The sequence below is a fragment of the Pseudomyrmex gracilis genome, unplaced genomic scaffold, assembly GCF_002006095.1.
Source record: "Pseudomyrmex gracilis isolate BER0280 unplaced genomic scaffold, ASM200609v1 scaffold_128, whole genome shotgun sequence".
Lineage (NCBI taxonomy): Eukaryota > Metazoa > Arthropoda > Insecta > Hymenoptera > Formicidae > Pseudomyrmex > Pseudomyrmex gracilis.
Window position 1 is genome coordinate 336767 of NW_018020712.1, and position 27667 is coordinate 364433.

The 27667-nt window shown below is 41.6% G+C and overlaps 3 protein-coding genes across 12 annotated transcripts in view; 1 reads left to right on the forward strand and 2 right to left on the reverse strand.

The window, feature by feature from the left end:
• Positions 1-14099, forward strand: part of LOC109856639 (protein dachsous) — a 329511-nt gene extending 315412 nt beyond the window's left edge. For 2 of the 3 annotated variants that reach the window (XM_020432144.1, XM_020432146.1), the window contains exons 15-17: positions 6875-7171; positions 10102-10558; positions 10660-14099. In XM_020432144.1, coding sequence (XP_020287733.1) covers positions 6875-7171; positions 10102-10558; positions 10660-12979 — 3074 coding nt within the window. In that variant the 3' untranslated portion in view covers positions 12980-14099. The remainder of the gene's footprint in view (positions 1-6874; positions 7172-10101; positions 10559-10659) is intronic. The other variant, XM_020432145.1, reaches the window with a different exon arrangement.
• Positions 13-4709, reverse strand: LOC109856640 (deoxynucleoside kinase-like). 7 transcript variants are annotated; one of them, XM_020432153.1, is made up of 4 exons: positions 4571-4709; positions 856-1049; positions 514-763; positions 13-418 (listed from the first exon to the last, which is right to left on the reverse strand). In XM_020432153.1, exons 2-4 carry the CDS (start codon positions 1021-1023, stop codon positions 132-134), a joined length of 705 nt encoding a protein of 234 aa, XP_020287742.1. In that variant the 5' UTR covers positions 1024-1049; positions 4571-4709; the 3' UTR covers positions 13-131. The 7 variants fall into 7 exon arrangements, with proteins under 7 accessions (XP_020287742.1, XP_020287743.1, XP_020287738.1 ...); XM_020432154.1 differs by lacking the exon at positions 4571-4709 and adding an exon at positions 3211-3362; XM_020432149.1 differs by lacking the exon at positions 4571-4709 and adding an exon at positions 1294-1574 and having other exon boundaries at positions 514-718.
• Positions 14100-14425: 326 nt separating the features above from the next.
• On the reverse strand, positions 14426-27470 carry LOC109856630 (excitatory amino acid transporter). 2 transcript variants are annotated; one of them, XM_020432129.1, is made up of 12 exons: positions 27300-27470; positions 24923-26068; positions 22587-22712; positions 22272-22479; positions 21033-21075; positions 20657-20910; positions 20314-20547; positions 17852-18046; positions 17627-17761; positions 17347-17455; positions 17100-17218; positions 14426-16747 (listed from the first exon to the last, which is right to left on the reverse strand). In XM_020432129.1, the coding sequence occupies exons 2-12, from the start codon at positions 25095-25097 to the stop codon at positions 16699-16701; spliced, it is 1647 nt and encodes a 548-aa protein (XP_020287718.1). In that variant the 5' UTR covers positions 25098-26068; positions 27300-27470; the 3' UTR covers positions 14426-16698. The 2 variants fall into 2 exon arrangements, with proteins under 2 accessions (XP_020287718.1, XP_020287719.1); XM_020432130.1 differs by having other exon boundaries at positions 17084-17218; positions 27300-27468.
• Between the last annotated feature and the right edge of the window lie 197 nt (positions 27471-27667).

Sequence of the window (27667 nt, forward strand, 5' to 3'; positions counted from 1 at the left end):
GTAAGACAGAATAATTAAATTATTTTCTCTATTAAATTCTCAACACCTTTAACATCAGTTGTTTTAAATTACTAGTCTAAAATACAAAAGTTATATTATATAAGATCAAATATTAAAAATATGTGCCGGTATTACGCTTTAGTATTTAAGACTATTCTGGTATTTGATGTGTCATCAATTTTCTCACTAAGTATCCGATCTTTGCACTTCTCAAATTGTGGCACCATTTCCTCGAGACTTTTGTCACCGTCCACAATCATAACCGGTGCTGGTACAGAAAACAAAGTACGCCTCACGAGCCAGTCGTCGTGAAGTTCGTGAATTTGCTTCAAGTATTCCAACGAAACAGAATTTTCCTCCTTACGTCCGCGAGCTTGCATTCTTTGATACACAACTTCGGGCGACGTTCTTAGATACACTGAAAATATACAATAAAAGTGCGTAATTTAATATAGAAGTCAAACTTTAAATATATATGTATATAATTTTTCCTAGTTTAAAAAATATATATACCTATCAGGTCTGCTCTTATTTTAGTATTTTCCATACACCAGTTGTACCATTGTTCCAAGATCTCAGCTTCCATATGTCTTATCATGGACGTACGCTTCATATTCTCTAAAAAAATTCTTGAACTAAATATGGATCTTTCCATGATTTTGTAAGGCGACGGTGTACTCATGGTATGAAACTGCAGTCTAGTCAATTGAGCATAAGACTGAAAGAGGAACCCATAATTTACTGGATCTTTGTACAGAAGATCCTGAAATAATTATAAAATGTTTCCTTTTCATTAAAAAATTCTCATAATAATTCTTATGTAACAACTTAAAAATATCGCAACCAAATACTGACCAGTAAATTCACTCCAGCTACATTTTGCCACAGACTTACTGGTTCTTCCAATATTGTAGCATCTTTAATTTTCTGAAAGTGAGTTAAAAACGTTGTTTTGCCACTTCCTATATTTCCTTCTATATATATAGTAATTGGATTTGTGTACAGTTCTTGCGAAGAGACCATTGTATTGATGTGACGACAGCTTTTCTCTGAAATGATATTAAATTTCAATGTGTAACAATTAGAAAAGACAAATTACAAATGTAATACTACCATAATAAAGCAACTTCAATTTTGATAGCCACATATTTGTTTACATAAAGCACTGAGCAATCAAGCAACCTTATTGCGTCTGCATAAAATCACTTGTTCACAATCAATTATATCAGCAAGTGTTAACAGAAAGTCATCGTTAACAAAAGGATTGTATGTGAATATTGAACAAGATAATACCTATGGCAGTTATCGTGTAGGTAAACAAACCGGCTTTACTGCCTTTTATCAATTTATGCAAACAAAACGTGCTGATTCTTGAGGTTATCTGCAAAGTACGTTTCTCTTGTCTAATTGCCTTTGTTGTTATATCCTTATTTATGTTCATGTGACACTGAACGTTTTTGAAAAACAACCGCAACCACACGTACGAACTGTTGAAAACGAACTGCAGAGCGTAACGGACATTACTCGATCGGTGAGTTTCCCGCTGAAAGTACAAGCCGCCATATTGCGGGACAGAAACCAGTTTGCCAACTGGTTCGATTGCGCGCGAACACTGTATTCGCGGGAAACTCAAACGAACAAATAGCCGCGTATTCAGCAGAACTCAGTGCTTAGCAAACGCTTTGCGCTTAATGTCTGCAATTAGCTTTTCTCAGTAAATTTATTGCAAATATGAAAGCGCATACTAACGGCAAGCAATAATCGCAAAGGCGCTTGCCAATCGCTGAGATTCTGCTGAAGCTAATGAAAGAGAGTCTTCATAAAACGACTCAACAATTGTATTTTTTTTTGTTACTTTATTTGAAAATAATAACAAAAAATAAGGAAAAAATTACAAAATGATCAAAGACGGTCACAACAATGCAGACTGGTAAGATATACGTATTTGTGACGACACTTGGTCACAGTATCATTGCAGTATCTTGTGTTACTCCTGCGATACCAGTTCAAGTTACATTTTTGCGATAACGATAGCTCGAATTTCATTCTGGTCATTCGCTCACAAAACTCAACCTTCGAGATACCTCCTGAAATTGAACGAGTTCAATGAGTCGACTCTTCTCAAGGTCGTCCGCGTATGATGAAAAAAAAAGACATAGCAGAGTTGCGTGCCAAGTGCGCGTCAAACTGATATTAGTAACAAAAAAAGAGAATGTAAAAATGCTTTCACATGTCGATACTGAAACTCTGCGTTGTTGCACCCCAAGCCCTCGATACACGTGAAGATCGAAGTCAGAAATGAATACAATCGCATTTGATAAATCTCTAACACCTTCGTGAAAAAATTAAAATTTCGTTAGCGACGAAAGGAATTCGCTAAATTTAGAATAAAATATAACAGAGCGTTTCATCGAGCAGACGAAAGACAGAAGAAGACGAAGAAGAACAAGAAGAAGAGCGTCGATGAAGAGCAAAAGCACAGACAGTGGAAGAGAGACGATTCCGAGCGCGCAGAGAAGGCGGGGGGGACGCATTCTGCTCAAGTATAAAGTTAAGTGGCAAAGGATTTATGCCGGTATTAAAGTCCAACTGTTCGGAACAATCTGCATAACTTAGGTGGAGGCTGCCGAGACGCGCGCGCGCACGCACGTTCGGTAACTCGGTCTGTCCTCCCTCTCGCCCCCCTTATTTCTTTCTCTCTTTCGCTCGCGGGTCCCGTGGTGTACATGGGGGGGCTTCCTCACCTCGCCGGGTCTTTCTCGCCACCATATTGTTCCCCATTGACAGATACGATTCAATGGAAACGGCGCGAGGGGCTGTTGCCGCGAGAGAGTTTGACGTACAAGCGCCAACCACCTCTCGCGCTACCACTTCTCGAGGCGAGGCAGAAGAAGAAAAAAAAAAAGAAGGTTCTTCGTTCGCCTTTTCGATCGCCATCGCGGTGGGCAAGCTAGTCAGCGAAGATGACGCGACGAAAGAGGAGACCGAGTTGATCGAGTAAGTTCAACCGCATCGTCGAATAAACGACGACTACGTCGCTGCGGTTACCGATGATACATCCACCCCGCGAGGCGTTTTCTTCGGCGCGCGAAGAGTTGTTCGCTTCTTCCTCGCGCGCCGAATGGAATTCCCAGTAGCGAAACAGGTGGCGAGTCACGCACGTTCTAGCAATCGTTTCGAGTGACGACGGAATATAATAGGAGATTCCACCTTCTAAAGCTTTTTATTGCGCTCCCTTCTGCCTTCTGCCGTTCTGCGGCAGCGTCGATGCAGCGTTGCACTTTCTTCTTCTTGTTCTTCCTCGAGAACGCTCACGACACGAAGATCGTAGGCACGTACTCGCGCGCCAATGGCGTAATGCAAGATTACTATCTAATTTGTATCGCCATAAAACTCTCTTCTCGCGCTTCTTCCTCGCGCGCAAACGAGAACTGAAACCGTCACGTTCAAACGCGCGCGACGTCGGTTGAAATTTATTTATATAAAAGCCACGTTGCGCCCTGCTCCCGCAGAAGTTTCCCCCGCGTCCGATGGTCGACGCGATTGCGCGTCACGTCGTAAAGAAATGTGTCACTTCGCATCATGGATATTCAATTAAACGCGCGGCGTTCTATCACAGACCGGCGTTTATAATTTCTCTCTCCAAGAAACGCTTCTCAATATCCCGCGCGCGATCGATGAGATTTTCCTCCTCCCGCTCGCTGAAGTTACGGCTGATGATGCGCTTCGCTTATTCAATGCGCGGATTCGATAGAAATATGAATCACGAGGTCGTAACGCGAAACGTGACGGGATAACGAGGCTGCTCTAAACGTGCTCTTCTAGCGCGGCGTTTTCTTAGCGCGTGTTTACGGTAATCGCAACCTGCCGCGTTGCCGTACCGGTGATTTATGCTTATAAATTGCTAATTGATAGCGCACCGAGCTCCGGCGTCTCCGACAGAAGTACGTTTAAGCCTGCTTGTAAGCTCTGCGTTACACACGAGAGAGAGGCTTTGCGCCTTTCCACGATGACGATATCGATTACGCTCAATTCGCGGGGTTCGGCGCGCTGACCGTAAAACGCAGCCCGCGGTAAACGTTTGTAATTACTCCCGCCAGGGAATAAAGGATATAATTATCATCCTTCTGCGAGAGGCGCGGCTGCTCGCCGATGTTGGATGAGTCCCTTGCTCCCTCTTGCTCCCGTACGGGCCTTCTTTTTCCCGGGGCCGTTTGTGTGTACATTCCGTGGGAGGATTTAATCGACAGCGTCGATCGGTTTCCGAAAGTGCGGCTGACGCGAGATACCGAAACACAATGGCAGACCACCGACGAGATCGTATTTTCCATACAAGGCGCGTACACACACGTGTCGCCGCCGCGCTCCCAGATTCAGAACGCGAGAAACTCTCTTCCCGTTCATCGATGTTTTATCGTAACACACACACACACACGGAATCTAGCGCTTTGATCGGAGGTCGCGCCTTTTGCAACAATTTTTTTGAAGAATTATTATATTTATCCTTACATCGAGTTTCGTACAAAAGCTCGCGCGTGGTGTTTCCGCTTGTTATCGCGGAGATACTTACACGATGTAAACGTTGTCAAGCACACAGCGCTTTCTCTCTCATGATCATCGATTTTCACTTCCGGTAAACGCTTGGGGTAACAAAGGGGTTAAAGTCGGTAACAGAGTCATGCCGCGCGTGTTCGCTTGTGAACGGCGGGGTCGCTCCGGAAACCGATTTACACGACTTTAACGATCCTCCGTGAAATTTACGAGCGGTCGCAGCCGCGTGCCAGCCTCAACTCCTCTCATCTTGCTTTTCGCCCCCTCCTCCCCGCTCTCTTCTCTCTCGAACACATCGCACCGGTACCAGAATAATTCTTTTAGTGCCGCAGGTGTTGCTACGCCCGACGTATATCACTTGCCACGGTCGTGGAATCAAAGTCCACTCGCGCTTTGATGATATACCTCTCTTCGTATACCATACGTATACTTTCGCGTATACCGTTCCAGTGAAGAATTTTCAGTCAGATCGTTGAAAGCCATCGAACGTAATTTTAGATCCGCTTTAGATCCCAGACGTTATTTCTCTATTTTTTACACAACCGTTTGTTAGGAATTTGATACTCGTTTATTGATAACTGAAATCGTCGGGTGAAACAAGATGCTCGACTGAGAATTTTACAGCCGACTTGTCAGCTTTTTGACGCTTTTTTTTTAAAAAAACAAAAACACCTGAGACGGCTGATTGTTGAATTCTTTAACGCTCAGCTTCAGTTTACAAAATATTTAAAATCCCGTATGTTTTTCAATTAACAAATAAATTAACTCGTGAAAAGTTGAAATAAAATTTCAGAACCAATATGCCGAATGTGTTTTTTAATTTAAAAACTCGTAATACATTGTGGTGACAAACTCTAAACCAATTTTGCAGAAAGAAAAACTTCACAGCATGATGAGATTTTATTTTTTATTTCTCGCATATTTATACACACGTTGGATGTTGATATTTTTATTTCCAAAACATATGCAAAGCGAGAGAGAGAGAGAGAGAGAGAGAGAGAGAGAGAAGCGTTGTTTATTCTGCGCCCTGGGACAAGTCCCCTCAAGCGCGTAAAACTTTTGTACATTAAGGCAGATGTGAAAAACATATTCAATAAAATAAATAACAAAATAAAATAAAACAAGAAAAGAAAATAGTAATATATATATATATAAAGAAATAAAAAGAAAAAGAAAATAATAATGATACTAATAACATTCAACAACTGAATAAGTTTGTATGCGAGCACTGATAAGAAACGCTATTGTTGCCGAAAAATTATTTTGATTGCGATCGCATGCATCACGATGACTTATGAGAAGGCGTAAATTCATATTTAAAGACAAATTGCGTTTCTGGAGGCTGAATTTCCTGACGACAAATGCGCTCGCGCGTAGCCGCATATGGCGATGCTTTATATGCGGACGTAAGCGGAGCGCAACACTTTGCGCTCACAAATTAGTTGCCGCGTTACGGTTTTCAATTTCTTCGCGTAATGCTCGAACGAGGGAGAAGCGATATTGTAATTTACTCACGGCGACCGTGCGTCCGATCGCGTCCCCTCGAGAGAATGAGGAGGACTCATCCGCTTCTTTCGAGCGGCGTCGTTCGACCGCTTCTTCTTGGCACGGCCAAGATAAAACGATTCGATAGTACGGATCCAATGCATTTTAAGCACGATCCCCTTGAAGTGTCTTTAACTTCGCGGAAGAGCGCGCCCTGATCCCCGGGAACAGCCTATATACGCCAAAGTACCATCGTATACGTATCGCGCGCGATCGTTTCTCAGTGACAAAGTGGGTTCACGATGAGGACAAAAGAACGAAATCAAAAGGGATTTTTTTATGCATAAACATGCAATTCGTCAGCTGCAACTGCGCAATGCAAATAAGCGATAAAGCTTTTGTTGTCCCCCGCGTATTGTGTTCGAGATCGGTTGCCTTTATTTTTGTCAGGCGCACATTTTCGTCTGCCATCAAGTAGCCAGAATTGCGATTAGTAAAATAATGATGTTTTTATCTCCCTTCTGCATATATATACATCATTGCAAAATAAATTTTTTCTCGATAATATGTAAAGGGTCAATATACGAGATGTCCGCGTGTATGAAAATATATGACTTTATAAAATATGACGTTTCGATCTTTGGATTAAATTTTCTTCGGTGATCGCACATCAGTCTGTTTTTTATTGTTTCATAGTGATCTCGATTTCACAGTTTCATCTATTAATGTTTTCCTCTCGCAGACATCGACGCTATAAGTAATTTATGCGATATACTCGTACTTTACTCGAAACATTATTTATTTATCGTAAACAAATTGACTTTTTTGTGCATTTCAGGTACTATTCCGGGCACCGTGCTGACTACCCTCACAGCGAACGACGTTGACAGCTCGCCGGAGCTGACATATCGATTCAGCAACATGACGAGTTCAGGACCCTTCAGCATCGACAGGTACGGCGGCAAGATCGTCCTGCGGGAGCGTCTGGACGCCGAGACGCGTTCCGAATATACTCTTCGGGTGATTGCCAGCGATGGAATTCACGAGGCTACGACCGATCTCACCGTACGTGTGACCGATCTCAACGACAACGCGCCGCGATTCGAGCAGGCTGCCTACGTGGCTGTTCTTTCAGGTACGTATCGAAGCCACGATGCATATTTCTTTTAGGGAACGACGCAGGTAGCCAGCAAAATCCGCGATCGAAAATCTTTTGACGATGATCGGACGCGAACGTTTATCGCGCAGCGTCCGCTTCAGCGAACAGGTGATAATTCTTTGATTTATTGAAGAACGATCGTTCCCCCGAGATTGCGCGGTTGTTTGTTTCGCGAAGCGATAGACTGGGATGAAATCGCAGGTTTGTCGCTGCACTTTGACGCATCGCGAAGAGAATTTCGAGACATTGTATTAAAAAAAACTCTGTTTATTAAATAATATATTTTTTCTAATAAGTTGCACTCTCGAGAATTTTGACAAGTGTTTTTCATTTAAAATATTAATTTAATGTTGTGTTTTTTAAAACTGAATTTAATTCAAATTTTCAAAAATGTTTTGTGTGTTAATTTACATAAAATTTAATGTTTAAAAATATATGTGCAGCTCGGTATTAATCTAAGTTGCTTACTTTTTGTTTCTTATTTTATTGTTAGCGTTTTCCGCTGAAATGTCCGTCGAAGTTGAAATTTATTACTGTTTTGCATCGCGAAGGTGTTATTGGTCGCGCGAGTTCTGTCATCCGCTAGAGACGATGCCTCGGTGTCAGCGTCGAAAAAATCGAAGCAATAAAGGCATAAAAGAATGAGAAAAGAGCGAGAAGGAGAATATGAAAGGGAGGTCTCGGGCGGATCTCTCGGCGCGAAATAAACGCGCGTTTAAAAACTGGTTTTTAGTAGACACGCGCGTTGTCCTGTTGCCCGTGTTCCAAACTCGAATTGACACCGCGCCGAGATAAAGCGCGCGAGAAAGAGCGGCGCGGGGGTGAGAAACACAGAGAGACGAAAGAGAGAAAAAGAAGAAGATACGCGCCGAGGAAGACGCGCGATGAAAAGCTAGCTGCTCGAATGCCGCGGGAAAGAAAAAGACGCAGAGAAAGCAGAAGGAAAGGAGGAAAGAAAGAGAGAGAGAGAGAGAGAAAGAGAATGCGAGAGATCGACGAGAAGGAATGGCGCGGACGGGGGGTGAGAAAGGAGAGAGAAAGAGAGAGAGAAAGGCGGATTGCAAACTCCTTGCACATAAATAAGCGCGAGGACATCGTTTGCAAGGCAGCCGAAAAGCCGCCTTCAGTGCAACCGCCGGCCGAGATCGCCGGCTTCGAGGACTCTCGAAACTTATTAAAAATACATAGGTCCGCTCCTAATGGTGTATTTGGGTGGGCGGCGAAGAGGGAGGAGGGAGGGCACCGGGGAGAGAAAAAGAAAGAGAGAGAGAGAGAGAGAGAGAGAGAGGGTGGATTGGCAGGCGGTGGATGGTGAAAAGGGCTTCGAGCTCCCATGGCGACGAAGACCTCACGAATTTGCATTCTCCTTCTCTTCTTTCCGACTCGTCCCGGCTCACGCGCTTCGTCTCGCATGTTCGCGAAAAGCTATGCGCCGTTCCTCACAGGAAGGACAGGCGGCACGTCGAGATGGTACGCTGCAGATACGATCGAACGGGGAAGTTTCGACGAAAGTTAATGAAGCGCCTGGGAGGTTAATGGGATCGTTATAGATGTTCGTAAAGGTGATAACATCAAGATAGATCGGAGACACTTCGTCTCTCTTTCTCCCCTCCCCCCCCTCCTCTCGAAAAAAGAAAGAAATCGCGCGAATTTTAAGTGAAAACAAAAACTGCTCAAGAGCTATTAGTCCGCGTGATATAATCTGCATTCTTAGCACAGAGCCAACCGCATTGGACTAATGCGCGAACAATGGACACGAAGATTAGCGAGAACGTCGCCGAAAATACCACTTTGAGGAGAAAATAAAAAAAAAAAAAGAGAAAAAATAACGAAGGAAGGGATTAAGAATAATAAAAATTCCGCGGAACGCTGCTGGAAATCAGAATTCATCGCGCAGTAAGATATCGCGTACGTTCCTCGTGCGGTCATACGCGCGCGCTTCGCATAATTACACAGTTCCTTCGCGTGCTTCTCTTTTTCTCTTTCTCTCTCTCTCTCTTTCTCTCTTTTTCGAGAATGCCTTTACTTCTGGCGAAGCAGTGTGTGATTCCCGAAGAATCACGTCCTCCAGGTTTTACCTTCGGTTCTATCTCGCTTCCACACGCGTGTTTCGGTCCGCGTGTCCTTCCCTCGCCCGTTGCACTTTAGGCCGCGGCTTGGCACATTAATGCCGAGTTATCCGGCGATTTGAAACGCATCGAAATGATTTCTGTATGCGCAACGCGCGCCATCGAGATCCACACGCCGGCCGCGGCGCGATTTATATAACTGGTTATTATTTTTTCATACTTCCGTTCGGCCCGATGTCAAGAGAGAGAGAGAGAGAGAGAGAGAGAGAGCTTATCCTCCTCTCCGCGCCGTCCACCGTAAGAACGCAATATCTGCTGCTCGCCGGCCGGCCGGCCGGCCGTGCGAGCGCGCGCGACGGGAACGCATCTGCAATAAGAACACGCGGAAAGTATTTAAATTCGCGCTCGTGATCTCTCGATCTCTCTCTCCCACATCCCTGTCGAGTGGTCTCTCGTACAATGTATACGACCCGATAATCGATCTTGCGAGAGTGCTCTTTGAGCCCCTGTCGCTCACTAATGAATACCGTCCCGTTTCACATCACGTTGCGAGCACACTTTGTAATTTCGTAAGCTGTAAATATTTCTCTCTTTTTCGATTCTTCGAAAGGGAGGTGTGTGCGTGTTTTTTTATTTATTTATTTATTTATTTATTTATTTATTTATTTATTTATTTATTTATTTATTTATTTATTTATTTATTTATTTATTTATTTATTNTTTATTTATTTATTTATTTATTTATTTATTTATTTATTTATTTATTTATTTATTTATTTATTTATTTATTTATTTATTTATTGCACTTTGCTAGACACATTGATTTTCTTATTTCAGAAGGTCGAGAAGCCCTGCAGGAGATTTTGACGGTGAACGCTACGGACGATGACCTCTTGGAGGAGAACAGCCGAATACGATATTACTTGCTGCGACCCGTGAAGGGATTTTCGATACATCCGACGACCGGGGTTCTGACTGTCAATCGCACCGCGATTCCCAGACCGATACCGAAGGAAATGAACTTGGCGATCGTCGCGGAGGATCACGGCAAACCTCCGGCGTCGTCAATGTGCTCGGTCGTTGTGCGACTGAGCAGTCTGAAGAACGCTTCTCCCGGCCGTGAATACAAACTCACGGTAAAGGAGAACTCACCGAAAGGCACGACGCTAATGAGGCTCTCTGATGTGGACTTGCTGGACGGAACCATCGTTGCGGGTGACGATAGCGGAATGTTCGAAATATCGAGAAACATGTTAATCCTCTCCAGAGCTCTCGATCGCGAGACCAAAGACAGGTGAGTGAGATTAAAAATTTTGATATCGCGTTGAAAATAGTTAGCTTTAGTTCTGGGTTTTTTTTTTTGTAAATTATAAATTGTTTTATCTGATTTCGCAGTTACGTGTTGCGCTTGAGCAGCAAGAGCGAGAACGTGACAGATTCGCTGGTGGGGGACGAGCCGGTGACAATGACGATCATCGTGGAAGATGTCAACGACAATTCTCCGCGCTTTCTGCAGGACATCTACGAAGTGTCGATTCAGGAAAACGCTACGCAGGAAACCACCGTTACCGTTCTGCGAGCTAAGGATGACGATTTGCCCAACAGCGCGGCGGCTACGTTGTTGTACGACATCACCTCAGGAAACGACCGCAATCTATTCCGCGTCGATAAGACAACCGGAGCCATTTTGGTGAACTCAACGCTCGATTGCGATCTCGAGCCGGATATCTACAATCTCGTGGTGATGGCGTGCGACAGCGACCCGGTTCTGCCTCTCTGCGCGCTCGCCAAACTTCGCATTCATCTCGAAGACGTGAACGACAACAGTCCGAAATTCCCAGTTTCCGAATATCTCGAATTTGTTGGCGAGAACGAGCCGATCGGCACGACCGTCTTCACGGCACGTGCCACAGATTTGGATCGCGGCATCTTCGCGGGTTCGTTGAACTACTCGATTGCTTCAGCCGCCGCAAACGGATTTTCCGACATTGATGACAGTTGGAAACTGTTCGAGGTTGACGCCAAGTCGGGCACCGTCACCACTCGCGCCATGTTCGATTACGAGCAACGAAATCGATACGCGTTCACGTTGCGCGCCACAGACACAGGCGGTCTTCGCACGGGGGTTAACGTTAGAGTGGAGATCGAATCGAGAGACGAGTTCTTCCCGCAATTCACCGAGAGAACGTATCGATTTGGAATAAGAAGCAGAAGTCAGATGATACCAGGCACGGTGATTGGTCATGTCACGGCAACCGATCGCGATAAAGGACCCGACGGCCGAGTTGTGTATCAGCTGACGTCCCAGCATCCTTATTTCAAATTGAATCGAACAACCGGCGCATTGATTGTGAAACAAAAGTTGATGCACATTGACATGGACGTGGAAAGACCTACCAGATTAATAGTCAGCGCGAGTTCCGGTAGGCAGGGCTCTTTGTCTAACAAGACGGTAGTGGAGATCACTCTGATGGACGACGACGAGCTGAACGGAGCTACCGCTCTGGCGACACCGACGGACGTTGGCTCGAATATGGCTGTGGCTCCTACCGGAGGTTTAGCTGATTGGGTTGTGGGTCTGCTAATCGCTCTTTTTCTTCTGATTCTTGCGTTTGGTGCTCTCTTCCTTTATCTCCACATTCGTAATCGCCGTCACAAAAAGCCCGGCACGAAACCGGGATTGAACGGAGAGAGCAACGCTACCGCGTCCAACAGCTACGTAGATCCGAGCGCGTTTGATACAATTCCGATCAGAAGTGTGGCCGGAGTAAGCGCGAGCGGAAACGGTAGTTCCGGAAGCGCTGGAGGCGGGGGCGGCGGCGCGTCTTGCCAATTCGCACCTCCGAAGTACGACGAGATACCTCCCTACGGAACGTCCGGTCAATCCGGGCAACAACAGGCTACCTCCGAGCTATCCGGAAGCGATCAGTCCGGTTCTTCCGGCAGAGGCTCCGCTGAGGATGACGGGGAAGATGAGGAGATCAGAATGATCAACGAGGGCCAACAGACCGGCGATTCCGCGAGTGACCTTTCAGTTCATAATACTCAGGAATACTTAGCTAGATTAGGCATCGTGGATCCTCCAGCTGGAACGCCTAGAAGACCTCCCGAGGCTCTTCCTCTGGATAGTTTGCACCTGTTCGAAGACGAGGCTAGTACTGAAGCGGACATAGCGACGTTAATCTACGGCAAGATCGGAGAATCCGGACGACCCACTTCCGGCCTAGAAATGCCAGGCGGACCGTCGATGAACGGTTCCCTGAGTTCCATCGTGCACAGCGAAGAAGAGCTTACCGGTTCGTACAATTGGGACTATCTGTTGGATTGGGGACCTCAGTATCAACCGCTAGCGCACGTGTTCAGTGAGATCGCCAGGCTGAAGGACGACGCTGCTAGCGTTCAGAGCGGAAATTCCGGTAGCAGCGGCAAGACCAAGTCTGTACATAAAGCGCCGCCGCCGCCGTTGCTCACTTCCGTCGCTCCGAGGTCGTTGGCTGCGCCAGCATTAGCAAGGGGAATTTTGCCGAGGTCGCCGATCAGCCATGACGCCTCCACTTTTCCCTCTGCCGCACTGAGTCCCAGTTTCTCACCTTCGTTATCACCTCTGGCCACGAGAAGCCCCAGCATCAGTCCTCTCGTTCCACCCACCACTCAAAGATCCAATCAAAGTGCCAATCGAGGAATTCCCGTCACCGACGCTGAGCTCAGGATTTGAATATCACACTCCGATTGAGTAAAATCCGGCGTATTTCGTGTACAAGTTTTTTTTTTAAGTGTTAATTCAGTAAAATGACTCGCCGGAAGAGCGATATCGGTGAGACAATGCAAAATGCCTCGTGTAAAGCAAATTAAATGATATTTCTGTTTATAAACGCGTTGTTGTTGTAACACACGAGTGATGTTAGCAGCTCTCTCAGACTGTGTGAGTGACGCGATTCGAGAACATGCGATAATTAACAAATGATTTTAATTTAGAAATTTTAATTTGACCGACTGTTAGAAGAAACGAATCAATTTCTTTTGTCGTGTGCCGTCGCTACCTTCCCGCGCTTAATTGTTATTTGTGATTAACTGACAAAGGGGAATTTACAGAGACAAGTTTAATCTTGTCACGAGGAGAATGAAAAGAGTGAAATATTATACACTTAAGTGTGAGACAAAGAGCGCGGGAAAGCGGCGATTGCACGTCGACAAATCTCTGTTTTGCAATACGGATGGCGTTCCTCGTGCGCATCACGATCGATCGCTGACGGGAAGTGTTTCTTCCCGAGCGGAAATGTATTGTAAATATTCGCGACAGCGCCTTAGTCATTAAGTAGCATTGTAAATAACAATTCACGAGAATAACGATGTTGTCATAATCAAAAAGATAGACTGTCCTTATATAAATTTCGGATGATCGCGCCGTGTTCATCGAGCCGCGTGTGAATTGTGTACAGTACGATAATTAATTTTATAAATGTCAAATATACAATATATATATATATATATATACTACGACGAACATGGCGATATCATTCGAGAAATAAAACGCGCCACCACGAGCGAACTGATCACACCGGATTTCGTGGTGGTTGCAATTTAAAAAAGAAAAAAAGAAAACGCTCCTTCGTTGATTAATTGTTACTGCGTCCTTGACTCCTTTCCCGAGTGCGATCTCGATGTAACGGGGAAGGAGAAGCCGAAATCTCAGCCAGATTTACATATACGCGCAACTGAAAAAAAAATTATATATATAAATATGTCATATTTTGTATAAAAATCGCTCTCTGTACAAAGACTTTCCAGCCGAGGCCTTCGGTGACGTGGGCCTTAAATAAATGAATTTTTTAGGAGATTGTAGTTTTTGTTTTTAATCTTCTGACTCAACTTCTCTCTCTCTCTCTCTCTCTTTTTGTTCAGATACTAAAATTTCAAAATCCCGCGAGGCAGTCTGAAACACATACACATAATAAAATTTATAAAAGGGCGAAGGATCAGAAATAAAAGAGACAACAGAGTTTCCACGTATAAATCTGCTTCTTATACATCACGTTGAGCCTTATAAGTATATTAACATGTATTCTCTTCGGATTATTTTGATAAGTTAATCCCTTGCTTTCCCCGCTCGTTTTACTCTCACGACTAATACATATATATTGGTATATTCTCCTATTTCTTCTTGTTTTTTTTTTTTTTTTTTTGTTTTGCTTGAGTGTAAAACGTGCTGAGCAATAGGAGCACCTGGCGATATCACTTGAAAAAATGGCAAGTTGTTTCAAAAACAATTGGAAAAACCAAAAAATAAAAAACCACCTATAATTTTGTTCTCCTCATAAAAACTGCACATATATACATATACATATATAATATATACATCACTTATTCTAAAACCCTTTCAATGAACAAGAAGAAACTAATGCTTTCGCAATTTATATGGATGGAGACATTCACAATTGCTAAGAAAAAACAAAACAATTATTATAACAATACTATCCCGAATAATTTGTACATTTAAACAGTCTCTACGATGAAACACGTATCGACCTACCTATCTAGTGCCTAGAATTCAGCGAAACCGTAGTGGAATCGTTTAGTTTACTATATGTTTAGCAAAAACGGTAATACACTATAATATATGATGTATCCAGTCTTGTTGCCGCTCGACTAAGAGCTGCGCTATTTAATTTTTCTCATTCTCTTTGTTATTTATATGTCGTATATATAAGCATGGCTTTTGACGTTCGAGCGAAACGTAATTCGTTCTTTTTTTTTTATCTTTTTTTTTGTTTGTTTTTTTTTTTTTGTCTTTTTAATTCGTAAAACACGAATTTTCGGTTTACTCTAAGCTATTGAGTGGACAACAGTATACTGGAAGGTCTAAGTCTACGACATTAGGGAGGGAGTGCTGTCGAAAAAGAGCGCAAAGAGACAGAATCGTGTGAAAAGAATGCAAGTTGTTTCGTAAAGATCTCAGATAATCTTTTTTTTTTCATTTTCGCTGATGCGTGTTAAAAACTTTTTTTTTTTTTTTTTTAAATCTCTTATCTCTTTATGTAAACACTCTTTCGCGAAAGCATCCGTTCTTTTAAAAGCAGAACACGTAAGAGGATTTTATGCATCAGTTTCTGTCAGTTAATATGTGGTCCGATGCTTAACTCGATATGACTTTTACAATCTATTTAAAGGTCTATACTCGCTTGTAAGTCTTCTTTCTTTTGCGGTATTACTTTAGGGGTCAATATGTATCGATTCCCGTTAATTTTTTTTCCTCGGATTTTCTCCCGTTTTTTCTTTCACCGATTCGAAATGAAATGCCAAGCGAGTAGTCTTCAGAATGCTGCTTAAGTCGTATTACACTAAAGATAAATTAAATGTGTATCTGTGTTTTATCCTAGATATGTGTGTATATGTGTGTGTCTGTAAATACGTATGTAGCCACCTAACAATTATCACATCAAGCTTCCCCGACCGTCGTAAAAAAATCCCTCTTAAAACCCCCAATAGAAACTGCATTCGTCAATGTCACTCGAGACAATCGCGCGTGTTTCTCGGTTTTTTGTTTTTTTTTTTTTTTCCTGGAACGTTCAAAGAGACACATCAAGAAACGACAAAAATCGCTTATACTAAGACAGAGTTCTTTTTTTTTTGTATCCCAATTCAGGACTTGATAACTTAACTTGGTTTCTTTATGTACTTTCATTGTGTGATTACTTGCTTGTCGATTCGAAATAAGGCACTACATTCGACGCTGTTTTTGTTTTTTTTTTATCAATCGTAAAAAATAAACTCTAATTTTTCTGTGAGAAAGTGCAATCGAATTGGTGATCTCTTCGAGAGAGAGAGTTGTGGATCTTCCTCTATGATCGCTTATCTTTTATTGTTACACGAATCAGTCGATTAGATTAGTCTCTTTTTTTTTTCTTTTGTTTAATCCAGTCAAATCCGTTACGGTCGTTGGACGACTTTATGTGTTCCTGATTTCTCATATATATATACTTGGAGTACAACGTCGAGCGTAGTTATTACACCGTCGTGGCGACTGACGAAACGCGCTTTCCTCGAGCTTTTGCAAGCTTTTTGAATTACGTATATATCAATTCTTATTGCTATGCCTGCGTCTCACATGTGTTAATGTGTCCCCTCATCGTTATTGACTTTGAATTTCTTTTGTGTCGCATTTTGAGACAATCATTATGCGAGAGTTTATCTTTTAACTTGATCAGAACTTCTTACGGAAGATCTCATTTGTTTAAACTCCGATCATTGGAACGAAGAGAAGCACAGGAACTAAAACACGCCTTTGGCGCAACTCGTGTACCCTTTTTTGATCCTCGTTGAATATAGGCTGTTATTATATCTGTTTAAATAGTTCCGTGGCAGAGTGGGCGTTTTTTTTTTTTTTGTTTTTCTTCATTCTACAATACTAAGTTATTCTGCGAGGCTAAACACTAGTCAAACTGTTTCTTCCGTCACACTTCTTGACATGTGCAGAACTCCGAAGCTGAAACGAAAAAGGAAAGATATTCAGTGCGACTGTTCCGCTCAATTCGTGACTTGACGTCAGGAAAAACCATAAGTGTCAATTTTTTAGAATTACTTTTGCAATAAAATAATTTTATATATATTATTGATTGAAAAGATTTAATTGAAGATTATTAATTAAAAGTTTAACAATATCGCTCCGCTAAGAGTTTTTACTTCTAACACTTGTGATTTCTTTTCCGTCAAGTCTGTCACACTTTGCTTCTGTATCTACAAGTAGCGATTCGATAGATGATGCGACTAAATGAAACAGATTGATCTACTATGATCGTACAAAGTGATAGCCTAGCCCTACCAACAAGCGTGTTTACTTGGCGATCCCTGCTATCCGTGTGTCGTCCTGCATCTCGACGACGACGGTGTCAGGATCAGGTACCCTGTTGGCGGAAAGACATCCGTTGGCAATAGTGGTTGGCAGCACTGTTTCCGACTGAAATCAAAAAAAATTGGCGAGATTGTTTGTGAAAAAAAAAAAAAAAAGAAGTGTCAAAAACAAACGCGCATCTGCTTCAACAATCGCGAACGTACTTGAATTATTAAACACTCGGTGCATCTTACTTGATAAGCTGCCGCGTCCAATGCCATCAATTCCTTCTTCGACAATTGTTCGACCACTGCAGCTGCGTAACAATCTCCGAGCATGTTGTTGGTGGTTCTAATTCGATCTCTAATTGATTGAAAGTAACGTCCGTGTTAATTATTATATTTTTACAAAAAACACTTTGTAATTGTTTTTCAGCTGACAAAGTTTCGCACTATCGAAATTTCTTTTTTTTAAAACGCTCGATTCGTCAGTCAATTAAAAACATGATGAATGCGTGAAAAATAATATACTTACACGAACCAGTCGATTGCGAACAACAGAGAAACGTCATTAACGGGAGCATCGATGGCGCTTAGAACGACCAGCAGCAGAACGAGCGCGGCGCTTGGGACCGAAGCCGATGATACGGAAGCAGCGGTGGATGTCAGACTGTCATCGCGGAATGACGTAATGAATACAATGAAACAACGAAACTTGTAAACGTGTGCGAGCTCAATTAAATTCTCAAGAGTTACTCACATAACAGTGATAATCTCGCCGAAGCCCAGGAAAATGCCGTTCATCTGGGCGATAAAAATGCTGGCCACGGCGACGAAGAGCGCGGTACCGTCCATGTTAATATTGCAACCGATCGGCAGGACGAATCTGGTGACCCTAGGGTCGACTCTGAGCTTCTCGGTCATCAGACGAAAAGTCACGGGAAGCGCGGCAGCCCTGTACAAAGCTGCGTTAGCAAAAATCGGGCAGAGCTACTTTCGTTTAGAATAGTAGAAAGATTTGTCACTCCACGTCGCCTGTCGCCGCGATAGGTGGTCATTCTGGCATAAACTTGCGGGATTTATACATGAGACATATGTGAGTTTTTTTTTTGTTTTTTTTTTTTATACATGACAGCAGTATCTCAGACGAGTGACCGATAGATCGAAGTGACCGAATTGAAAAGACGCAAGGGCGGAGAGAGAGAGAAAGAGAAACACACGCGCGCAAACGAACAAAGAAAAAAACTGTGTGTGAGATTCAATACGCAAATGTCGATACATAATTGTGAAAAATTATCTCTGCTACAACATATAGTTCGAGAGACAGAAAGAGATAATACGTGCCAGAGAGAGCAACAGCCAGAATGACCGTGTGTGTGTGTGTAAATACAATCTGAAAATCAAGCTAGATTAGTTTCGGAGATTCGCAGTCCGTCCCATCCAAAGGAAGAAGATTCGCCGGGCCACGGCGGTTTTTAGGATCTCTTGTTTCGAAACGCTACAACAGACAAAATAGGTAACCTTTATGTTGCGGCCATCAATTACTTACCAAGCGCTACCTTTTTTTTGGTCTCTCTCTCAAAGTGTTCAAAACCACCTGCAAAAGGCCGCGTGCAGTGCGTGTTCTAATACATCATCATGATATTCATACAGTTCTCTGTTCAGTTACACTGAGAACAGTATATCTCAGTCAGTCACAGTGTGTGTACGCACAGTTGTGTACGCTCTCTTCTGGAAACAGTTAATCCACAGAGAAAACAGATTGAGTTAGATAAAAACTGTATAAAAACCTAGCTGGATCGTATAGAGTAGCACTGGAAAAAAAAAACCATAAACAACGGGGGAAGAAGCAACAAAGAAGATGGGAATGGCGGAAGACTGAGAAGTGAGTGTGGAAATTTATATATTTGATTGCTTTTAAAACCTGTCTTGGGGATTGAGAACGAAAGAAAGGATGGGAGAGGGCGAACTCGTTATCGTTGCGAACTGAAAAAATTATCGTTGCTTCGTGCGACTCTCGAAAAATCATCAACAATTATTATCAAAAGAGAGATAGATAGATAGATAGATACAAATGAGATAAGCACGTAGTTGTTCAGCAGTAGAGCCGGTCATCGACGTCGTGTACCTGCAAGAGCGAGTTCAACACAAGCAACCAATATTCTTTCAGTTCTAGATCTCTCGTTTTTTTGAACAACGATGTGTGTACTTAAATTTAATTAAAATTTTTCTTATTTGACGTGAAAGCCTCCTCTGGCGGTTTCTTCTTCCTCTTTCTCGCGAGTCGCGAGAGAAAAGTTCGAAGATACCGTTTGCGTCCCTAGCAGACTCCCACGCCGCGAATCAGTCCAGGTAACACGGAGTCAGCGGAACGCCGGTTTTTTTTGCAAAATCCTGCTCGCACGCGCGAATGATGAAACACAAATTCTTTTCTTTTTTTACAATTTACGTGTCATCTGTATTACGAGTAATGTCATTCACGAAATTCCGTTCTCGTTACCACGAAGAACTGTGGTAATTAGCTTCCGGGATTTCGTGTCGAACGAATGAAGAAACCGGAAGTATCAGCATTCTAAGTGCTACCCGGAACTGCATACCTCTTTCCCTCTTTTTCTCTTTCTCATGTGGCATGGCGAGCTCTCCTCGCAAGCAAACATTAAAAGAGATTGTCATATGTGAGAGAAGGATTAAGGATAATTGGAAATTTGCCAGCTTCGACAAAATAGTTTTTTTTTTTTTTTTTTTTTTTTTTAAAGAAAAAAGCAAAAAGCAAGAAATACATTACAAAAGTCGAAAGTTATGCAAAGCTGGCTGGAACGGGAAAGGATGTCAGAATCGTGGCCTCTCAAAGCCTCCACACAGCTGGTTGAAACATAATGTCTTTCAATCGATCGGTATGTACGTCTTTTCATTGTTTTCACGTTTCATCACTCATTGTCTATTTCGTTCTACGACGAGAGTTTTGGAATCAACTATTTGCACCATTTAATCGCGCGACGGACCGGCTCCCATTTCGCGCAAAAGAGAAAAGTTTCTAAGACCGGAAGTGGGAATAAAGGAGATATGCATAAGATATGCGGATTGTCTGCGGGAGGCGAATGACGAGGAAAACGGAGGCCACGAGGTCAGAAAGTACGATCACAACGTTGACCGAAACCCTGTGAGGCAGGCGAAATGGAATTCTCTCAAGGTCGGGCTCGGGTTTGAAGATCGACGACTCACGTTGATGCCATGGCGAAGGCGGTGAGGGTGCCCTGGGCCAGGCCGGCGTAGAATTTAAAGGGGTTCTTCCTAACGAAGGCCGTATATATCAGTTGCATGATCACCAGCTGATACAGAAAGACACCGATCGCGATCGTGATGATGAACCAAGCCAACTGCGACATCACCAGCATCAGATCGTCCACGCCGAGTATCTTGCCTGCTATCACAGAGGTGATGCCAACCGGTGTCATCCTGGAAAAGGCAAAGTAGTTTTAACATAAATACAATATATTTTTTTAAATATAAATATTGTTGTTTGCAATAAGTTGCGGTATAGTTGTTCTTAACTGTCAAGACTCACCACATAACCGCTGATACCATTCGCATGATGACCTCGAATACAGCCTTGAAGAAGTCTATGACGACTTGACCCTTCTCGCCGAGTGTTCCCAGAAACGTACCGAAGACCAGACAGAAGAAAACTATGCCCAGAGTGTTCGTACCACTTCTGTACTGTATCACTCTTATCAATTCCTCGTCTCCCAGAACTTCCGTTGGCAACTGATCGGTGTTGTTGTGAAACTGTTGTTTCTTCGGAACGTACACCGTGTGCGCCTGTGAGAGACAACAAGGAAATTCATTTTAAAAAAACATTCATTTAAACAACATAAGTTTAAAAACATTTTTATTTGTATACAATTTTTATTTGTATACAATTGGAAGATAACAATCCTTACCTGTTGGAAAGCTGCTTGAAACAAATTGTCGGGAAACATGTTCCTGCAAAATAACGTGAAATTCGTGAGTCCACGCACGTAGTTTCAGACAGTAGCGAGCTCATCAAACAAAGTAGGTGTGTCTTCTCTCGCGACGTAGAAGAAGAAGCACAGATATTGTAAAAATAATTTTCCATGTCCTTCGTTTTATTCTTAGCTTTTCCGTATCGATTGCTCTCCACATCGCGAACTATGGCAACTTACCAGCATAAGATTGATCTTGAGCCATCTTAGTACGCGTCATTGAAGCGAGGATAGTTTCTCAAATATAAAGTTTCGATAAAGAGTCTCAAGCTTTCTTTTAAAAGTCTTGAGCCTGTTTAGAGTTTCATCTGATATCGGAAGATTTATATACTTTGAATATATACAGGGTGTCTGAAAAAATCTTGATACCGAAGTGCGAATGTAGATTTGGATCAATTGGATCAATTGGATCAATCTGAACCGAAAAGTCATTTGTCATTTTACAAACTTTGCAACGTTAATTAGTAATTAATTAATGCGAGCTAATGAGCGCGTGGGAAGCGAATGATGATGCGAATTTTGCAAAACTATACAAAACTTTTCGGCTCAGATCGATCCGATCTGTCTTCGGTTTCGTCAAAATTGTCCCGACATTCTGTTAGACAAGATTTAAACACGCTTCTTACGAATGAAATACAAACAAATCGATGAACTTCTATTTTTGGTTCAACGAATAATATCTGCGATCGCGATAAATTTGGCTTGGCGGATTTCACAGTTCGCGAAACGCTTTGACCTTAATCCGTCTCAGATAACTACGCTATTACAAATGATTCACGTCGGCAAAAAGGAATATCACAAATCGATTTTTGTTTCAATGTCGCGCGTCGCGGCAAAAAAGCTTCGTGTTGCGAAAACTTTTGCAATTGAAAAATTGTGACCCACATTTGTTTGAGACCGTCTGCTTTTGCAAAATGTGATCGATAAATACAATTTCCCTGAAAGATGTGCAAACACAAATTTGAGAGCAAATCGATCGGAATTGAGCGTCTTCATTAGCATTGTGTTCTTATCGCATTTTGCGATCAACCTTCGCACTCGATCGCTTCTCCGGGTTTTTTTTTTTTTTTTTTTTTTTTGTTCAGGAAAACTTCCGAGCGAGTCTAACCCACACATACATTATTGATATTGACAGAATCGATATCGGGCGATGAGATATCGCTGGACACAATTTACCTTCCCAGATCGAGCAGGCTGTCAAGAATGTTGACGGCTCTCGCGTGATGCGAGGGCGCGATCGATTCTCTGATGCCAGGATTACCGGGATGAATAACGAGCACCAGGACTACACCAAGGACAGCGTTCAGCAAAGACGTGAGTATAAAGTACACCAGAGTGCGAACGGCGATCATTCCATTCATCCTGGCGTTCAAACTCGCCGAACCTGCGGAAAAAAAAAAAACGGTAAAAAACCGAAATGAAAAACTGGCCGTTTTGTCTTTTGCACACATACACACATACATATGTGTGCAATAACGGAGAAAAGCTCACCCGATATTAGGCTGGCGATCACCAGAGGTAAAATCATTAGCTTTAGCAATCTCATAAAGAGCTCTCCTGGATAGCTAATTAGCATTACTGCGTCGTCTCCAAGATCCAATGGTCGCAAACCGAATCCTGAGAAGAGAGAAAGAGAGACATTTGCCGGATTAATTCAATGTTCCGGTGACACTTTTCCATTTGCATATATAATGCACTTGAGAGATTCTCACGGAAAAAAGGCGCTGTCCTTCGACTATATTTAAACTTAGATACAGGTAACTGGCTTATTATCTGATCGCGAAGAAAGACCGTACGGGTTGATGAGAAGGTGAAGGTTTAATCAATTCTTTTCTATTGCGTCAGAGATTAGTTGCGAGTCGTCCCGTTACGTGATTTAGTCAAACGGACATGCACATAACTTCAAATTAATTGTGACAAGCAGTCACGCGAGCGAATTGTTCGTTTCATTAGCGTTTGAAGATTTTGACAATGAGCTGATTTTCAGTAAAGTGTTGAATATTTTACGTTAACACTCTAAAATTATATACGACCTGCTTGATGACGTATTGGGTAAAGTGTGAATAGTCACAATTCCATTAACTTTTCTATTTGTGATAAAAATATTTGAGTGCGTCATACGATTTCGCGCAGATGTAACACCTACTTGAACATTGATCGTTCTATTAATACATTTTCCAATGGTCAAAGATGTTTCTACACAAGTCTCTTAATTGCATCAAACGTACGAATCTAATAAATTAAGTGTAAAACCGACTTTTGTATAAATAAATAAATAAATAAATAAATAATCAGTGTTTGTGTTCAGTTAGCAATTCAAATTGCATTAAATCACCACATAAATGCAATGTGAATTTCATCATTTCCGCTGTTATACAACATAAAATAACAGGATTTGCTTTTACTTAATTAAACGTGTTTCTGCCAGTTATTAACGTTCGACCATAAATGAAAATATAAATGCGACGTAACACGAATGTGTTACGCGCACACTCTTCTTCTTCAAAAAAATATTTCATTTATCAAAAACCAACTCTCTATTTTTTTTTGTTATATAGGCCAGACTTTTTTTCTTTAATAACACGGTTTATAAAACTTTCGTTTACTTTGTAAACAGATAGAGGTTTTTTTCATTAAAAACCGCAGCGCGTGAAAAAATACGTGAAATATTTATTTTGTTGCAAATGCAAACATCCGATCGTTTTGAAGCGTTTATGTAAATTGTCTGCAAGGTATAAAAATTAAATTTAATGAAATTTTTTCTAGGAAACCTTTCGTCGATATAATCAACACCTTTTAACGAGATAATGTTTCATGTTTTTACGTAACTGAAGAGAAAGAGAGAATTTCGAACTGGGTCGTTTGCGAACATATAAATCGATCTAAAAGTTCGCAATACGTCACATATTATAAGACGCATAGAGCTAATGTTCCTCATAATATAAGTTTTACACATGTGTGTGACGTTACAATTATTTTTGTTACTTTCTATTATTGAAAAATTAAAAAATTTATGCATTGCACTATTGCAAAGCAATTTACGTAGTAAATCATTTGTCAAATTGCATTCGTACATACTTATCATTCGTAAAGATCTTTGCGAGTTCCAAGCCAACGCGAAGTCGCATGGAAAAAGCAATCAATCACTCACGTGATAAAAAAAAAAGGATTTTTTTTACTAAAGTAGATCAAAATCTACATAATAAAAGATTAGTTTACTCTGGAAAAATTGAAAAATGGCCCATGTGTAATAAAGTAACCGCCATCGAGATTAGCACAAATGACGGGTTTATATCATTTATAGTTGACGTACAAGACGATGACAGTAGATCGAAACGATACACGTGAATCATGCGAGGCATAAAATTTCTATCGTGCGCATGAGCCATTATCTTTTCTCTGAGTAATATTTTCTCGTGTCTTCAGACTGCGATCACACGAAAAAAAAAAAAAACAATTTGCTATTGCAGCAAGAAATTAGTTATACGATACTATACATGGCCAGCGAGAAAAATTTGCTAAGTCTAGTGAGATTTTGCCAACAAGACTTTTTATTGATAAAAAAAATTCAGTAGAGTCAACAAATTTTTCTTGCTGGTAATATAATGGCAAAACTTTTTTTTTCCCCTTGTACGTGTGAGAAAAATAATAAACTGTTTAGAATAATTTTAAGTGATAATTTCCGTTACTAAGCATTTCAGAATTTTTGAAAAATAAAATTGCATGATTTCTTGAAAAAGTAAAGAGAAAAATAAAAAACCAAAAAGTAATGCGTATATAGTTTCTTAAATTCTCTGTGGTTCGAAATTTAGTTTCTGAAAACTAACCGAGAATAATGCCGAAGAGTACACCGGACAGAGTAACCATGAGCAGCAGGTTCTCTCGCATCCACTTTCTAGTGTCGGCGGTCACCTTGCGGGGACCCTGAGAGGCCGAGACGTCCTGCCCACCCATTTTGGCGAACAGATATTCGGAGAATCGGGCAGAGGACTTCTCCTCCATCTCACTGGGCCGCCAGCAAGCGGCGTAGCAGAGCAGACCGGTGCCGGTCGCGTGCGAACAGTCCGATCCTCTCGCCGATCCTCCCAAGCTCCCTTCTCGCGATCTCTCGCGGCTAACGGCGGGGCCCCGGTAGCACCACGACGACGACGGGTTGCCGTTTTGGGGATGTTTCGGTAAATCCGTGCGGAAGGACCAATCACTCGCGCCTACCAGACGTCGCAGTAGCCTGACGGCCTGGCCACGAATGCCCACCAACTCGATTGTAGTAGCGGGATAGGATTGGACTATCTTCTCGGTGACGTTTAATAAATAAAACACGGCTTCGTCGAGAGCTCGCGGGGGCGCCGTCTAATCTCCTCCCGTCGTGTCTTGTGTCGGCTTATGTAATAATATCTTTACGTACGTTGAGTCCAAAACGACTCGAACGTACACTCAAAGATATCTCTAGTTCGGAAGTGCGTAGATCGCGCGATGCTCTTCTTGTGGAGATAGCTGATTCGCGCAAGACTCTTGCAAATGCCGAAGTTGCTGCGACGATCTAGGGCTTCGTTGTTTTAGAGCTGATAGAGAGAGAGAGCTCGCGCACTGTTGCACAAGGTCAGTTACCCGAGATGAGCTGCTGGCACGTTCTTTTCTTCAAGTGCGACGATACGACCACCACCTCCTTTCAGCGCCCTTAACTTCGTGAAGTTGAGAGAGAAGGAAAATGAACCGGAGTCGGTAGCCTCGACGAGAAAGATGATGACGTAGACGATGAAGACTCGAGTGCAATGGACTGTTCTGACCAACGTTGCCGACTTGAGCGTGCGCGTTAAGCTCCGACGCGTTCCTTGCAAAGGATGAGCTCCAACTGTCTAGTTACCGGCGGACATTGCCGTATTGATTTTCTAGAACTTTACCGTGCCCCGAGCCTCCCATGTTCTCGACGATGAGGTACACGCTTGCGCGAACTCCGGTGGTTAAGTCGGTCGCTAAAATGTGAGTTTGCATTACACTGATATTGTTGCTGTGCGCGGTGGTGCATCGCAAAGGGAATCGTGTACGTGCAGGAGATCAGGGATGATGGGACGCAGAGAGAAACTCAATCCTTGATATATAAACGAGCCTATGAGAAAATATGAAATGCGATGACCGAAAGCTTTCCAACATTTTAAACATTAAGATGTTGTTTGTATCTCGTAATATATATATATATATATATTGCTAAGTAAAATACAATAATTAAAGAAATTATCACAATTATAATCAAAAACTTTTGTTAACTTTGCGAAGGGATAATTAAATTTCGTACATTTATTTGTAACTACATTTAGATCGTCACTGAAAAAGATCCGAAAATTGGATCGACTCAATTATTTAAATAAACTTATTCAAACACGAACATTCAGTGTTTCGACTTGTATTGGCCCTTTTTCCTGCATTAAAAGAATTATTGCGTACTTATAATTTTATTTGTATTTTTTGTTACGATTGTTATATGAAGTTTATTTCTGTGCAGAAATTATTTTATGAAAAATATATAATATATTCTGTCTAAACAATAGGACACAAATAAGATAGTTTTATAATGTTTCATTTGTTTGGAAACGTCAGTACTTTGATGAAGTTCGATAATAATTATAAGATAGTTTTTTTATATATGTTTGAAAATGTCAGTACTGTCATAGAGTTCAATATATATACTATACTGCGAAATCGCAATGAACGTTAAAAATATTAAAAACCAATAATCTATATCTTTACTTTAGCACAGTATGGCGAACTGGATCACTGTCTGATCAGACGTAGGTAACTGATACTACGAAAAGTACGACTGATAGTACGACTTACTACTAGTAGGAACATAAAAACATAGACAGTATAAATGTGATTTTCAAAATTGTAGAAAGATGGAAGCACAGTTTTTAAATGTAACAGTTTGCTGGTTTTTTATAAAAAAAATATATATACAAATAAATGAAAAAAAGGTTTAGAAAACTAAAGAAAAGTTTTTAACTATATTAAACTTATACAGTTAAACAAATTATAGATGCAGTTAGTCTAATAACACAGAATACACTTTGTACAATAAATATACAATATAGAATATACAAATGCGTAAAAATAATTTTCTATAACAACAAAAACAGAAACGACTTTATTCTAATATATCGTATTGCTTTTATTTAATTATTTATTATTTTGTCGATTGTGTGCACTCACCTTGTGGAGAATTAAATTGACACAAAATTTCAATTTACTGTTAATAAATGTGTAACACGTGCAATAGATACGTAATACTATGTGTAATAATTAATAAACTGCAACAGATGTTTACTTATTTAATGAAGTGAATAATTATGAAAATATCACGCGCGGGAATAATTGTATGTGCGGTGACTGCAGCAGATTTTACACTGTCGCAAGTTTTATAACGGTTGTTACTTTTATATTCTTCAAATTGGAACATAATTAGCGAAGGTGACTTGGCAACAGTCTGGCTACGTAAGTAGTTTTTGGACGGACGAGCTCGCGACGTCGACAAAATGCTGCGTTGCGAATTTTTTCGGAATATTATACTTCTGTAGCAA

What these genes read in the sequence shown, in the direction of transcription:
- LOC109856640 (XM_020432148.1), bottom strand. Translation starts at nt 1,441, where the DNA reads ATGAACATAAATAAGGATATAACAACAAAGGCAATTAGACAAGAGAAA. An exon ending in CTACACGATAACTGCCATAG is followed by an intron (nt 1,050 to 1,293) that starts GTATTATCTTGT and finishes ATATCATTTCAG; the next exon opens with AGAAAAGCTGTCGTCACATC. An exon ending in TAGCTGGAGTGAATTTACTG is followed by an intron (nt 764 to 855) that starts GTCAGTATTTGG and finishes TAATTATTTCAG; the next exon opens with GATCTTCTGTACAAAGATCC.
- LOC109856630 (XM_020432129.1), bottom strand. Translation starts at nt 25,097, where the DNA reads ATGGAGGAGAAGTCCTCTGCCCGATTCTCCGAATATCTGTTCGCCAAA. An exon ending in ATGGTATCAGCGGTTATGTG is followed by an intron (nt 20,548 to 20,656) that starts GTGAGTCTTGAC and finishes TGCCTTTTCCAG; the next exon opens with GATGACACCGGTTGGCATCA. An exon ending in TTCGCAATCGACTGGTTCGT is followed by an intron (nt 17,456 to 17,626) that starts GTAAGTATATTA and finishes TCAATCAATTAG; the next exon opens with AGATCGAATTAGAACCACCA.